General features: G+C 37.4%; 1 protein-coding gene across 1 annotated transcript in view; it reads left to right on the forward strand.

Moving 5' to 3' along the window:
- The window catches only part of PHEX (phosphate regulating endopeptidase homolog X-linked), a 103,333-nt gene that overhangs the window by 31,040 nt on the left and 56,848 nt on the right, over window positions 1–15,445 (forward strand). The window contains exons 8-11 of the mRNA XM_027902472.1: window positions 1,547–1,630; window positions 1,940–2,085; window positions 8,329–8,422; window positions 13,507–13,635. Of these exons, the coding sequence (XP_027758273.1) occupies window positions 1,547–1,630; window positions 1,940–2,085; window positions 8,329–8,422; window positions 13,507–13,635 (453 nt within the window). The remainder of the gene's footprint in view (window positions 1–1,546; window positions 1,631–1,939; window positions 2,086–8,328; window positions 8,423–13,506; window positions 13,636–15,445) is intronic.

Consider the following 15,445-nt stretch of genomic DNA (forward strand, 5'->3'; position numbering starts at 1 on the left):
ATGCTTTATTTAACGACTGTCTTACAGAGCATACAAAGGATGTAGGTGAAGTTGCCATATAAGATGACACAGAACATGTACAAACCCTCGGGATCATTAATGCACATCGTTATGGGACAAACCATACTTGCTCATGGTTTCCTTTAATATGAATAGTCCTCCTCATGTCTGTCCAGATATTAGTAGTAATATCCAGGGATATGGATTACTACATAATCCCTAATGAGCACAATGATTATACATGTAAACATTTTACTGTGATTCAAAGGAGGTAGTCCTGTTTGTCACTTAAGGTTTTACTGTATCCTGTATTCCTCTGCATTTGTTTTAAGTAAACATATATAATGAAGAACTTGTGTGCTCAAGAAGAGGCAGAGAGAATACTTTGGATATAAGAAGGAGTGGCATGCTTTAAAAGAACTTGTTATGTACAAGGATGATTTTTATTAGGATTGAATGACTGGAGAAGGAGGGAAAGTTCTGAGAGGAAGAGAGTAAATGAGTTCAAGAAGAGTTTAAAGATTTGTCAGATAAATCAAATTTTGCAAAAAGGGAAAAGAAAGTAGTTTTTTATTTTTCTGTCTGGCTTGAGCAATAGTAAAACCGCAGACACTTACTGGAGAATTTTGGTTGGAGAACTGCCAGCTGTCTGGTTAGTCTGGCATCAATCTCTGTCCTCTTTAAACTGCACAGCATACAGCTTGTTGCATAGGATTTACCTTAGAGTAGGGCTGGAATTGCCATCGGGAAGTTTTATTTCTCTTTAACTCTGAGAAAAATTTGAGGTATGTCTTGTACTTGGTTTGTTTTTCTATTATGTACCAGAGGGCCACGTTGAAGTCTGAACATCCCTCTTGTCAGTTATAAAAGGACTTGCTTTATATTTAGGATTTCTTTTGCTGGGTCCTTGGACTTTGACATCCCAGAGGAACTTGAGGTCTGGCTCCTCTGGTGACCCAGATGAAAGGCCTGGCTAGGGAATGCTTTAATTCATGTCTGGCCTATGTACCTGGGTTTCCTGCTATGGAATTCAGGATGGTGGGGTGAAATGAGGAGAAGTTTGTATGCATCTGGCTCTTTCCTCTGGTAGAGTAAGGCTATAGCAAGAACATGTTGAAATCCGAGACATGAGCTGCACTTCCAGTATGCCTATCTCAGGTTTGACCTTTTAAACCCTACAGGTTGGAGCTGGCTTCTACTTGATATGATGGGATGAATAGGTATTAATGGTTTAGGTGTATTTTTATATCTTATGAATTAACATGTCTTTCCTTGGTATAATCAGAGCTGAAATTGGTCTAATATGTTCAAAGAAGACATTTAGCTCATTAAATTCCCCAGTAATGAGTTAAACTTAACTAAGTTCCATTTCTTCCAGTTAAATGTCATCCTCAGAAAGGGAAGTTAATGCCCTAAATGCTTGGAAAACAGGTGGTGAGATATTTCTGCACTGGGATTATGACGAACAGTAATGACGTAAGAGCAGGTCCCTGCAAGATAATCCTTGTTTTGATGGTTTTGTGGGTTTTTTTTACCTCTTTCCCAGATCATGATTCCATATGAAAATCGAACGAGTGAAGTGATGTACAATAAAATGAACATATCGGACCTTAGTGCCATGATTCCACAGGTTGGTTGCAGATAATTGCAAAATTATTCTTTTCATATCTGACCTAAATAATTAAAATGCCTTCAGCGTGCAGAGAAGCATGTTAAAGGAATATCATTAGGAATGTGTATGCTCACTTACAATATATGTCCTTTTAAAAACAGTTACAACTTTACTGAGGATTGAAAACACATGTAATGACAAAGTGCAACAGTTTCTAAATTTTTATTAAGTAAAGCTTTGAAACCATTAGTTTTAAAGGTACAACTTAGTTAATAGATCATCTGTCTTTATAATTTGATTTAACCAGCCTTCTCTTTGTCATTGCAGTTTGACTGGCTGGGATACATCAAGAAGGTGATTGACACCAAACTCTATCCTGAGCTTAAAGATATAGGTCCTTCAGAAAATGTGATTGTCCGTGTTCCCCAGTACTTCAAAGACTTATTCAGGATACTAGAAAATGAAAGGAAAAAGTAAGGATGATTTCACCCACATTTATGAGGGTACATCAAATTCTGGGCTTTTCCTATATTTTTCAGGAGTTTCAGATATTCCTGGAATCAAGACTCTAGGAAAATGGTCTGTTTGGTTTTGTCTGAATGAGGATATCGATATTATCTTGTGTGTAGCAGGAGAATTTGCAGTTTCAACACCTTTCTTCTATGGAAAACTCAGGCTATAGTCAAGCTGCGTTTTCCAGATGCATTCAGCATCTCCTACTTTTATAGGGTCTTGTATCTTGTGAAATGATTTACATCTGTAGAACATAGTTGTGGAATGCTCAGATTAAACATATTAGATGTACTTTGCACAGGGAAGCAAGACAGCTTTGAGCAGTGATGAAAAAGCAACACCCCATTTGAAACATCATTATTGATGACATCTAAGGGATTTCTGCGATAATTTGTTTTTCTGCTGAGACGTGTTGCTGAACTTTTAAAAAAATATTGTTAAGCTGCTTTCTCCAAATATAAGTCTTTGCTGACTGCACAATATGGCCACAACTAAAAGTACGCTTCAGAAAAAAAAAAAAAAAAACAACCAAAATAATTCAGAAGAGTTATTCTTATATTATTGCTCTATGTCTCTAGTGATGGAATGCTTACATTAATTCATAGTACCTGTAAAAACAGCACACACATCAAACAATAAGAAAAATAAAAATTACTGATTTACCTGCAGATCATCAAATGTCCTTTCTTTATAAAAGTCAGACAAATACCGTTAGTGTGCCACCAATCTTAATCTGCTGAAGAAAGTATTTTAAATTATTTGGTCTGTCCATGCTTTGTATCTCAAAGTTAGTTACATCAGTGGCGATAAAGCAGTGATTTAGAGGATGCATATCTAGCAAGACAACAGAGAATTAGTTATTCCAAGTATACAAATAGAGTTACATGCAAATATATTCTGTAACTACAGAGTAAATACTTGGAGACTTTTTTCCAGTAGTTTCTTATTCAGGGAAAATCTGAGTATTCAAGAGAAGTTAAGCCATCCAATGTGTCATGGCAGAAGGAGGCAGGAGTAAAGACCAGAAATAATGTCATCATCTGACTTCAGCAAAGCTGGAAACCAGCTCTCTGGCCCCACAGGTTGGGAGAAGGGGGTTGGGCAAAAGTAATCTCTCATTCTGGTATATTCATACTGCATATGTTGTAGCTGATAATGGCTTAGGCATTTTCTACCCAGTCTTACCTTCAGAAATTTGCATCATAAAATGCTAGAAATGGCAAACAGTCTTAAACTCAACCCAAACAGGCTTCACATTGTTGTGTGTAAAATGCATCCCAACGGCCCTTGCATGATAACAAAGATCATGTTTATCTATTAGGTGATAATGTTCATTACTTCAAATGTCAGAGTGCATTCCAGAAGTAACCTTGTTATCTTGCCTGAGAAAATTAGGAACTCATCTTAATGTGAACTCCTAACAATGAGGTTAGGGTGAACTCTGAAAGCTTAACAAGGATATTTTCTTTTAGATAATCTCATTTGTCATTCTCCATATGATATTTTAAAGGTTAAGTAAAGGTAAAAATCTATGAATTTTATTTTTTACTTTAAATATCTATACCAATCAAATTCCTAGTAAATCCTTAGATTTGGTTCAGTGTTTAGAATGTGAATTAAATTCTCATAATTTCAGGAGATGCAGTGTCATTATGAAATGCAGGTACTTTCACAAAGTTCATATTCTTTTTAGTTACAAATTTCTCTCTAAACTATACTTTTATTCCAATGCCTTGTGTGTTCTCTTCCCAGATGAGCACTCTGCTAGCATGGGTACAATTCAAAATGTCACAAAAACATGGTTCATGCCCCAGTGATCTGGTAAAGTACTATATGAAGTTTGTTCCAAGTGGAGGGAAGAATGGAGTGAAAATTAAGTCTGATTACAGAGGCAGTTCTCTGTGTTGGAGGTGGCAAGTCATATGGACTCAAAATCATTGGAATAAAAAATTCTCCCTCAGAGAACCTGCTGAGCAGTCTTGAATCATGAAATCATTCGCATGGCTATATTATTAGAAGGTAGGACATTGGCACAGTGTAGAGTGAATTTAGTAGAATTTTACTTGACTGCATATAACCAAGTTACTGTGTGGAGCTTGAAATTGGTGCAGCAGTGTGGTTCAGGGGTCTTTCTGAAGTTCCCAAGCCAGGGCACTGCTGTGACTCCTGTCAAGGAGCACAGCTCTCTGTAATAAGCTGCCCAAGAAGCTGAGCAACTAGCCTGCAGGAGTTTCCATCAGCTCTGGGATAGCTAGCCCAAGTCATGTCCTGTGTTCAGTGATGAAGTCACACTTTCTTCATAAGAAGTTTACAGGGATTCCTTCAATTTTTTTGGTGTACCAAATTTTTTAGTGGGGTTTATCTCTATCACAGGAGGAAGAGGTGTATGTATGTAGCTGTGATATAAATGAGCGACAGCAGAGCTCCAGTATAGCTGTGCCATGTGAGGGGGGAGGCAGAGCTGTGCTGGCACCAGAGTCCCTTATATTCCTTCCTTGTTACCTGTGTGCTGGTGCTTTATGTGAGCCATAAATAAGACGCTGTAAATTGCATCCTTTTTGGAGACGCTTGCAGTGCTTGAAAGAAACAGCTTTATCGTTCTTACAGATACCGGGATGGACAACAGTTTCATAGGATCATAGAATGGTATGGGTTGGAAGGGACCTTACAGATCATCTAGTATCAACCCTCTTGCTGTGGACAGGGACAACTTGCGCTAGACCAGGTTGCTCAGAACCCCATTGTGATGACCCACCCTTAAGGGGAAGGGCATCCTGGCCTTGAATGCTTCCAGGAATGGGGCATCCACAACTTGTTCAGTGCCTCATCCCCCTCATAGTAAAGAAGTTCCACCTATTATCAGACAAATCTGTCCTTTTTCAGTTTTAAGTCCTATCACTACATGCCCTTGTGAAAAGTCCGTTTCCAGTTTGCTTGTAGCCCCCTTTTAATTTGTCTTACCTTACCCTATCTTTACAGTCTGATACTGTTAATTGACAAGTACCGTAATTCCTATAGCATATGAGGAATTTTCTTCAGAGAGAGATGGAGGCACTAGATCTTCTTTTTGGTCTTAGCATGCCTCTGAAAAAAATTAGAGAGAGAAGTTAAAATAATTTGACTTGAACTAGTGCCTCTAGCAATAAGGCAGAAGTTTTTCAGTACTTATAATTTGATTCGTGACTCAGTTCTAAATACAACTTTCAAACAGATCTAAAATTTGTGAAAGGGATCTTTTTCTTCAAATGTCAATTAATTTGTCCATCTATCTCATATTAAATCTGTCCTCTTTAATTGCTACCATGTCTGTTGATTAAAATATTGCAAACTCACAGAATTTTACATGAGCAACCTACTTTATTCCCAGACAGGACAGAGAGTACTTCAGTAAATATTCATAAGCACTGTTACAAATTTAACTGTCCTAGCAAACAAGCTCCCTACCACTTCCTTTGGGAGTGTGTGTCACAATAATGGTCATATTGGTTAAGAGTGAGCCTACACTTTTTGTAACAGCCATTTGGAAGTTAAAATAGAGGGCTATGTACTGTAGTCTTCCGAAAAGTTATAACAACAAATGCTCTGGTCTCATTGAAAAAGCAGAGAGGATTTTTATGAGTTTTTTTGTGGTTTGGATTTTGCTCCATGTGTAGAGGTTAACTTCTCTGAGCCTCAGTGAACTTATTTGTGAAACTGGGATGGAAATCACCCCAAGAAAAGCATTGAAAGCATTTCATAAACAAAAAGTGTCAGTTTTTAAACGAACTGAAGAAGACATGATTTGAAGTTTTTATAGGTAGCCTAAAAGGTAAAATAATCATCCCCAAAATAGATAAACAAATTCAGATAAATTACTATTTTATACTGTTTTAAAAAACAAACTAAAGAACACTACTCCACAAACATGTAACAACAACCCCCTCAACCTTTCTCCCTGTTACCCACCCAGCAAATAAACATAACTCTGCACTTTGAAGTGAAACCTTCCTGTTTTATGCATTTTAAGCATCAGTGAATTCTATTGTGATTACATGCAGGAATTATTACAGTCTCACAGACAGCTTGGTTTTAGGATGTGTCAGTCTTTTCCTTCCCAAGTTAAAACAAACCTCAATTAATTGTGAGATATTTACTGCAACTGTCAGCTGCTTTCATTACTTATGTCTGGCACAAATATTTCTGAATTCTTGTTGATATTTTTGTCTTTCAATAAGTCACCTTTTTGAGACTCATCCTTTACAAATTTCATTCTTTTATTCACTACCAATTTGGGAGAGGTTCCCCAACTTCAATATAAGGACAAATATCACTATATGAGAACAAGAAGCACATAGAAGAGAGAATTGATTTTTTTGGTTGCAATTAAGTACCAAATTGTAATACATAATTTGTTTATGATAAGGATCTGTTTAGATGAGGTTGTTTACCTAAGACTTTTGATCAAAATTAAATCTTTAAACCTTTTAATCTGTAGGACTTGCATATATACTGTTTCAGATACAGACAGCAGCTGCTGCAGGAGCATGGATGCTCTTCACCTCCATTAAAATATCTGAGGCAGATAGTTGTGAGGTTTATAGAGTTTGAGTAATTTACAAAAACGAGAGCTCTGTTTTTAGGTGCTTCACTTGCCATTGAGTGAGAAAATTCCACATTGTCACAAATGTGTTAAGGGGAAATTCTGTACTTTCTGGTATTTCATAGCTTGAAATGAATTTTTAATGACCCAAAGCATTATCTCAAAATGGTTTGATCATCTAAGCAGAGGTAACTATTTTGGCTTTTGCAACACGTACGATCTTATAAATGTACATTATTCATGCTAAAAAGCTTTTTCAGATCTGTTTTACGATTATTGTGGGCATTTAGGTACACTATATGATATATCTGTGTACTAAAAAAGGGAATATGCCCAGAGTGAGAAATGCAACAACGCATCTTGAGCTGAAGGCTTTGTGTGGGTGGACTGGAACTTGGTTAGAGGCAGAACTGAAGTTATGTTTCAGGAAAATACTGCTGTCAAGACAACATGCCCACAAAGTGTGTTTATTATGTTATGTTATGATTCAGAGGAGGGAACCGTATGGGATGTGTCTGTGAATGAAGCTAATGGAGTGAGAATGTAGCAACAGCTACACTGCCCCACACCCGTGGCAATGGGAGATTGCAGAAATGGGATTTTTAGAGGTGGGGGTTTTGTTCATACAGTCCATAACAGCATCTTTGGTTGCAAAGAAGCAATTTTCCTACCTATGGAAAAGTCTATGGCTGTTATGTATATCCCAGTGTAGAGCAAACAATGTTTGGATGTCCACAGCTTTAAAGCAATGACTGTCCTTGAAAAAACATGTCATGTAAAAGAGAAGATGAGAATAATATGTATTATTGGGCATTACTGGTCTTGTTTCGAGACTGTTTAGAGTTGAATTGCATATTTCAGAATGCACCTTTACCTTGTACAGCCACTGCTGAACAGGGGAAGAGATAAATCTAGACTAGATAACTCCTCCAGTCAGGTGCTTGAAGTTTTAGAGAAGGGGCATGGATGTCAGGTCTCCTGGGAATTTTAAACAATCTCTTCCTGGATCTCTCAGCCTCAATTCTTAGGAGATTTTTGTTACTGAGACTTCTCTTTTTTTGGTATTTCAGTTATCCATCTGACAAAGTAAGAGTGGTAATACTTTAATAACTCTGAGAGGAGTAGAAATTTTAAAGCATATTGATAACTTCTAATGAAAGATACAAATATGAGATAATGATAATATTTATGGGATGGACTGTTATCTACTCTGTTACCATTTATGTGCCCTACTAATGAGGAGAGATAACATTCACTTTGATCTACAAAAGAAAAATCAGTTATCTCTGGATAGAACTTTTATGCAACTATTATTATAACACAGTTCTTGCTACTTCTAAGGAAAATGAAAGCTGCCTTTTGGAAAAGACATTACCTAGAAATGACATAAAAGGTGATGGACTTGTTATAAATAACCCCTAGAACATGCTTATCATGGTGCAATTACATGGTTGCAATCGTACAGATTCTCCTGTGTGCTTGGGCTTTACCAATCTGGTCATCAATCACTGACTTCCAAGGTGAAATTTCCACCACTGAGGTGAAATGTTTGTAGAGATATTTCTCTGAGTGCTATGTGGTAAATTATATGTGTTGTCTGATAAAAATATTTCTGATTTAACAGGACTCTTGCCAACTACCTGGTGTGGAGGATGGTTTATGCAAGGTTATTTAACCTCAGCAGACGTTTCCAGTATCGGTGGCTGGAATTTTCTCGGGTAAGTTAATGTTTTCATAGCATTTACGGAGGTACTAGTGTTGACACTATTGGTTACCCTTGTAGTTTCTTATTTCTTTTAAAACACAAAATGTTTTCTATGCTGGATGAATTTCTTGAATTTACTTTTTTTTTTTTTGTTGAAGACTAACTCTGAAACAATTGGCATATGTATTTTTGTATATGACACTAAGAGAAATGTCTTTTAGATTAAGTTAAACAGTTTTTGGGACCTACTCTTAAAAAATCTTAGTCTTCTTTTGCAGAAACTTGAAAGCTGGAATGTTTCTGACTTAGGTCATGTGGGCTGTGACCTATGCCATTCCTGCAGCCCCAAACCATTTGGCCAAAACTTAAACTTTTTGAAAAACCTACTCTTTATCCATGTGTGAATATAGCTGTGGTAAAACAGAAATCTTAAGATTTCAGGTTTTTTAAGCTTGCTCAAATCTCTCCCATGCTCTAATACCAACTTTACATGAGTTCTAGCACATCCATACATGAGCCATTTCCACAAAGAAGATTATCAAATGTCTTCCAGCTTGGGGATGAGGAAGAATCATAAGACTGCACAAGCTATGAGAGCAGAATTAGTTATCTATTAAGTAATATGGGCATTTATGTAAAACATGTGTATTTGCCTGAATGAACACTGAGTAGAAAGCCACTTTGGTAATCCTGTGGGCAGTGTGAGGGCTCTTTACGTAAACCAAAGATGAAACTGAAATTGATTGATGTTTTGTCTTGTTTAGCCACTTTAGATGGTGAACTTTGTTTGCTATTATGAAAATTAGCTGTTTGGTGACATCATGATAACAGGAGGCTGGTGTGATACTGGCAGTGATGTCATACAGGAGGTGTGGGTGTTCTGTCCTCCCTGGTGAGGCATGAAAGTGACTAATTGAAGCATCTATAATGTCTTTCCTTGGATAGTACTGGAAGAGTTCTGAGCTGATCACATACCTAAAAATAAACTCCAAAAGCTTGATAGAAACTACACAGGAAAAGCAGCCCTTTATACTTCTGAAATCATATTCAATCAGTCTTGTTAAAGATGTTATTTTCTTCAAGTAAAATGTGAGAAACTGGCTGTCAGAACCACACTGACATGTTTGTAAGTGTGTCCTCTCCTGGGACATTCCTTGTTAGTCAGGTTAAATAGATGGATGCTGGCCGTCAGCCAGTCTGCAGCATAATACTGAGTTACATTGAAATATATAATGACCAGAAAAATTCCTGGAAGGAAATGTTAAGCTTTGAGCAATGTGCATTTTAGTATGGTGACTAGCTGCTGTCACTTCTCTGGGTACTTTCTCCAGAAGTTTAGGGAAAAATTTAATTCAAGTTGATTCAACAATTATTAATAATCTCATAAAGGCTGTCACCGAATCACAGAATGGTTCAGGTTGGAAGGGACCACAGTGGGTCATCTGGTCCAACCTCCCTGCTTAAGCAGGGCCATCCTATAGCACATGGCACAGGATTGCATCCAGACAGTTCTTGAATATCTCCAGTGCAGGAGACTCCACAACCTCTCTGGGCAACCTGTTCCAGTGCACGGTCACCCCTACAGTAAAGAAGTTCTCCCTCCTATTCAGGTGGAGTTTTCTGTGCATCAGATTCTGCCCATTACCTCTTGTCCTATTTCTTAACACCTCTGAGAAGAGCCTGACTCCATCCTCTTAACATCCTCCCTTCAGATACTTATGGATATTGATGAGGTCCCCTCAGTCATTTCTTCTTGAGGCTGAGCAGGCCCAGCTCCCTCAGCCTTTCCTTATAAGGGAGATGTTCTATTCCCTTAATCAGATTTGTCTCCCTCCACTGGAACTGCTCCAGGAGCTCCTCTTGTACTGAGGAGCCCAGAACTGGACACAGCACTCCAGATGTGGCCTCACCAGGGCTGAGCAGAGGGGCAGGATCACCTCCCCTGACCTGCTTGCAATAATCTTCCTAATACAGCCCAGGATGCTTTTGACCTTCTTGTGCACAAGGGCCCTGCTGGCTCACGGACAGCTTTTTGTCCCACGGGACCCCCAGGTCCTTCTCCACAGGTGCAGGACTCTGCATTTGCCCTTGAATTTCAAACTCTTCTTTGCCCATTTCTCCAGCCTGTCAAGGCTCTTCTGAAGGACTGCACAGCCCTCTGGGGTATCGGCCACTCCTCCGGCTTTGTGTCATCAGGAACTTGATGAGGAAGTGTCTGCCCCTTCATCCGAGTCATTGATGAATAAATTAAACAATTCTGGACACATAAATGGTTGTGAAAGCTTACAGCGCAGTAAGGGCAGTGAGTCAGCAGCTCATTCCGATTATCTGCCCCTGGGACCAGGAGATGGAGATTTAGCTAAGTGCAGTAAACAGCAGTTGCTAATAGTTAATAGCTAAATTTAAGTGGAGCAAACAACTCAGTGGAACAGACTTCACAGGTCAGCAGAAAGAACATGAGAAATGGAGCCCAAGGCAAAGGCCTTGTTGAATAGTTTTGTCTGGCCAGAGTATGGAAAACTAAAGGCACTTCAGGATCATAAGAAGGACCCACCAACCTCTTGCCAGTTAAGTGAATAAAAGATTGAATAGCTACTGAAAAGACATGACCATGAGATGAATCAGTGACCCTTAAAGGAAAGGATATATTTTATACATGCATTGTTTCATTAATTCATTTAGCCTCACCTATCATAAGCATATTTTTTTTTTTTCACCAGGTTTTAATTTTCTATTAGTGGCTTTTACAATTTATATGTAGATATCTTGGCATCAAGACCTTAAAATCTTTGCAAAGAGAGGGAAAAGACACGATGAAACTTCAAAAAAGCTTCAGATTGAGAAATAGGACAAACCTGCTGACTCTAGAGAAAGTGCTTTGAGAACCACGTCAGCAACTATCAGCAGCTCCTCTGCAGTGGTGCTTTGAGACCTAGTAAATGTGCAGTGGCACCTGGGGAAGAGATTGGTTAATTGTGTTGTGAAGCTCTGAATTGACTGGGAGGGCTTGAAACCTGCTATTTATAGTCACTGTTACTACCTGGAGTACTGTGTTTTAGAGTGCTACATTAATATTAGGAGGACCATTTGAGGGAGTTCTTGTTGGCTGTTGTAACATAAATATCAATAAACCAGCTGTGAGATATAATCTATTCCTCTCAGCTCTATTTTTATTGGTCTCACAGCTTGTGCTGCCTTTATGTCCTCTTTACAGTCAAGCCTCCCTCAAAATAATGATAATTATTATGTTGTAATAATAGTATGTCACAGTCTAAAAGCCAGCTCTGTCTCCTGGCTCTTTCTATGGCTGCTTTTGGAAGGAATTTCAGGCTCTGATGACTAATGCTGTAACTCCCCCTCTTCCCCCTGCATTGGGAAAAAGCTCCATTGTGGGTTTACTGCGACTCCAGGGAGAAATTTTCTTCTCTCTTTTCTTCTTATCTTTTTTTTTTCAAGTGTTGTGCTATGTATGAGGGTTGAAGAATTTGGAAAAGGAGTTGATTTTCAAATTTGGCTCTGTTTAGAAAATAATATCATCATATATATTGGTTTGGCTAATATGGTTCTTTATAGAAGCACTGTACTCTCTGCCATTGGAAATCTGTTACTGCACATACACTATTAATAAAAATCATTTGAAAATGCAATGCACTGGTATATTTAAGTGTGAGTCATTGATTAAGTTTAATTACAGACAATATGATAGGGAAAATCAATCTCTGAACAACCAAAATATCTCACCTTCAGTGGCTGAGGGTTAAGCTGCTTTGGAATTTTCCAATGAAATCTTTTCCTGTTGAAAAAAAAACCCAAATCCAAACCCTTCAGTTTTGCTGGATATCTAATCTTGTGCTCAAAGGAGGAGAATAATGGGGAAAAAAAGAGGCTCAGAAACTGCAAAATCAGTGCTTAAGAGGCTTGTATAATCTGTGAGAGGTCAAAATCCATATCCTACGTGATCTGGTCTGATGTTGATTGTACTCTCCTTTTACACAGCTGAAAGGCATTAACTACTAGACTGGAATTTTGCTTGTTCTCTGTGGAAAACCTTAAGTGGAAGGGGAACACTTTGAACCTTGAAAATAACAAAAGTTTCTTAAATCAGTGCTTCTTATTGCTTACATGCCCCATCTCGTATTTTGTTATGTGTAGGGTTTTTTTACAGGATCTACCTTGACAAACAAATGTCATGTAACTGGGTAAGCATCCACAGTAACAACATTCTTCCCGTGAGAAACAGAAACTGAGACAGCAAATGTTCTTGAGTTCCGTTTTGCTTTGTTTACTGGTATGATGACCATTCTTGACTACATCTCTTTTGAAGCTCCTGTATGGTTCTGTAGGGATATCATCAGACCTAAAAGTGTATGTTTAATGGCCATTTCCTTAGTAAAATATGCAAGATGTTCTACCAACATTTTTCTAACACAACACGAAATGATTTTTCTTTTTCTGTGTGTGTGTGAGGGGGAGACAGGCATATATTCAGTGTTGTTGATGATTCAAACCTGCTTTTTTCCTGAAAATACTCTGTTTGGGAAAGGAACTGAAAACAAATATTTTACAAAAATTGTGGTAAAAGCAGTTGACAAGTAAATCACAAAAAGGTGTGCATGTGTACCTACTGATGCTAGACATCATTAGTTCATGGCAGTGAGGGTTTTGCAAGAGGTGTTTCATTAGGATTAACCTAATTTTCATGAGGACAATCTCCTTAGGCTTCTCACCTAGACAGTGAAAAGAGAACCTTTTCCAGGAGATACAGCAGGGATTTTCTATAGGAAAGTGTCTCTCTACTTGACACAGAAAGAATACCAAGATTAGTCTAAATTTAGCACTTGGGGATGTCTTTCTATAACTAACCCTCTAAGCCTAGCTTCTCCAAGTCATTACCATTGTACTGTTCCTAAGTTTAAAATCTTACATCTATTTTGGTGTATTCAAAAGATTTACCACTTGATGAAAGTAGAAATAACTGTAAAGTATCATTATTTTTTCCTTTTGGTAGCTATTTTACAAATATGCTCTAGATGATACTGTATGTGGGTGCAGAGTTGTTCTTCTTAAACCATATGATATTGTGGCCCCTGCCAACAGGTGATCCATGGGACCACAACTTTGCTGCCTCAGTGGGATAAATGTGTGGACCTTGTTGAAAATGCACTCCCCTACGTTGTGGGCAAGATGTTTGTGAATGCCCATTTTCAAGAAGACAAGAAAGAGATGGTGAGTCCTCTGCAATGTCTGCCTAGAAACTTTGGATTAGTAGCTTCCTCCTCACAAATTGTCTCTGATGTTAGAATAAAGTTTAAAAAAGATATAAGATTCCTAAATATGCTTTGATTTGATTAAAAAAAAAAAAAAGGACAAGGAGAAAATGAGAAAATGGAACAAATTTGATGAAATGTTACCTTTTTGTCCATCTGGCACTGCCCATTCTTTTCATCTGCATCCCTACAGATAATTATGTAGCCACATCAAAACCAGGCTGAACACTGTTAAATGGTGTAAGTAATGACAGCCAGGCTGTTCAGGAATGGAGTGAGGGGCATTGATGAGAAATGTTTTAGTATAGCTAGAGTTACTCATTATGGTAAAGCTTTTATTGACTAATTAAAAAACTGGTCAAGATGCTGTGCTTCAGGGCTACTCTTTGAAAGCTGTGGCTGGGCTACACCTGTAATCTAAGCAAGAAACACTTAAATTATGTCTGGTCCAATTAAGGGAAGCTTAAAGCCACATAGTGAGAGTGAATCAAATCTGTTTTGCTGAACAGTGAAAGGAAGTCTTCTTTCACACTGTTGAGTCCAGGGGATTGTTCGTCCTCATTCTAAAACTTCAAAGATAGCTCCTTTATCAATTATCTTAATAACATATTCAAATTAATTACCCTTCACAATAATTTATGACTGATTTTCAGTTCACATTTTTCTTATAAGGTTTTCCAATATCTTCTTTTACTGCCATTGATTTTGCAACAATAACCAGTTTTAAATTAACTAATTTAGTAATTGAACTTAGCTCTCAGTACAGGAGAAGCACAACCATGTAGGAAACATGTGAAATAGCATCCTGTGCTGGGAATAACAGTTCTGTGATATCCCCACACTGTCCTGGCTAAGTAGCCTAAATTTGTCTGTTTGACTTTATCTACTTTGACTGCTTTGTTAGGGAAGGATTCCATTTTAGACAGCACACACTTACTTGGCTTGTCCAAATCTTTGTCATCTGTTTCCCTCTCAGGTTCTGCATTTCTTTTGCTACTTGCCTTCAGCTGGAGTTTCCTCTCTGAGATGCAGCTTTTCAGTCCCCTGCTTCTTGATAGAGTTTGTAGTGTGCTATTTGGCTATGAAATGGCAAAAATATGTCAGAGATATACAGTATGATATCCACATAGGATAAGTGGGGAGAGTAGGAGTGTAAGAAATGTATATTTTATGGAGGGGATGGAAACTTTTCATCTTTGTATATGTGAGGGAAAATTCTGAGAAGCAGATGGAGAATAGAATGGTTTTCTGCTGAAATGTGACCTAATTAGAATGCTTCTTAGCATGTACATTCCTCTTAAAACAAGGCTTTGAAAAATTATCAAGTCTAAAGTCACAGTAGCATCCACAGAGAGAAATGCATATAAAATTTATAGTGTAGGCCACAACATTCAGCCTTAAAGTGAACTGCCCATGAAGATAAAATTAAATACAGGTGAAATTCATTGCATTCCATTTAGAAGTATGCTTTTCAAGTTATTAGTTTGTGGTGTTATCATTTTCATTTCACAGGTTTTCAGTTCTATTTCTCTTTCTTAAGAAAGTATGTGAGTAAAGCACTCTTATTTGTATAGGTTTTCTTTTTTCTTTTTTTCTTTTTTTTTTTTTTTTTTTTTTTTTTTTTTTTTTTTTTTTTTTTTTTTTTTTTTTTTTTTTTTTTTTTTTTTTTTTTTTTTTTTTTTTTTTTTTTTTTTTTTTTTTTTTTTTTTTTTTTTTTTTTTTTTTTTTTTTTTTTTTTTTTTTTTTTTTTTTTTTTTTTTTTTTTTTTT

Source organism: Empidonax traillii, unplaced genomic scaffold, assembly GCF_003031625.1.
Source record: "Empidonax traillii isolate 1590-97213 ecotype Southwest subspecies unplaced genomic scaffold, ASM303162v1 scaffold877:size283950, whole genome shotgun sequence".
Lineage (NCBI taxonomy): Eukaryota > Metazoa > Chordata > Aves > Passeriformes > Tyrannidae > Empidonax > Empidonax traillii.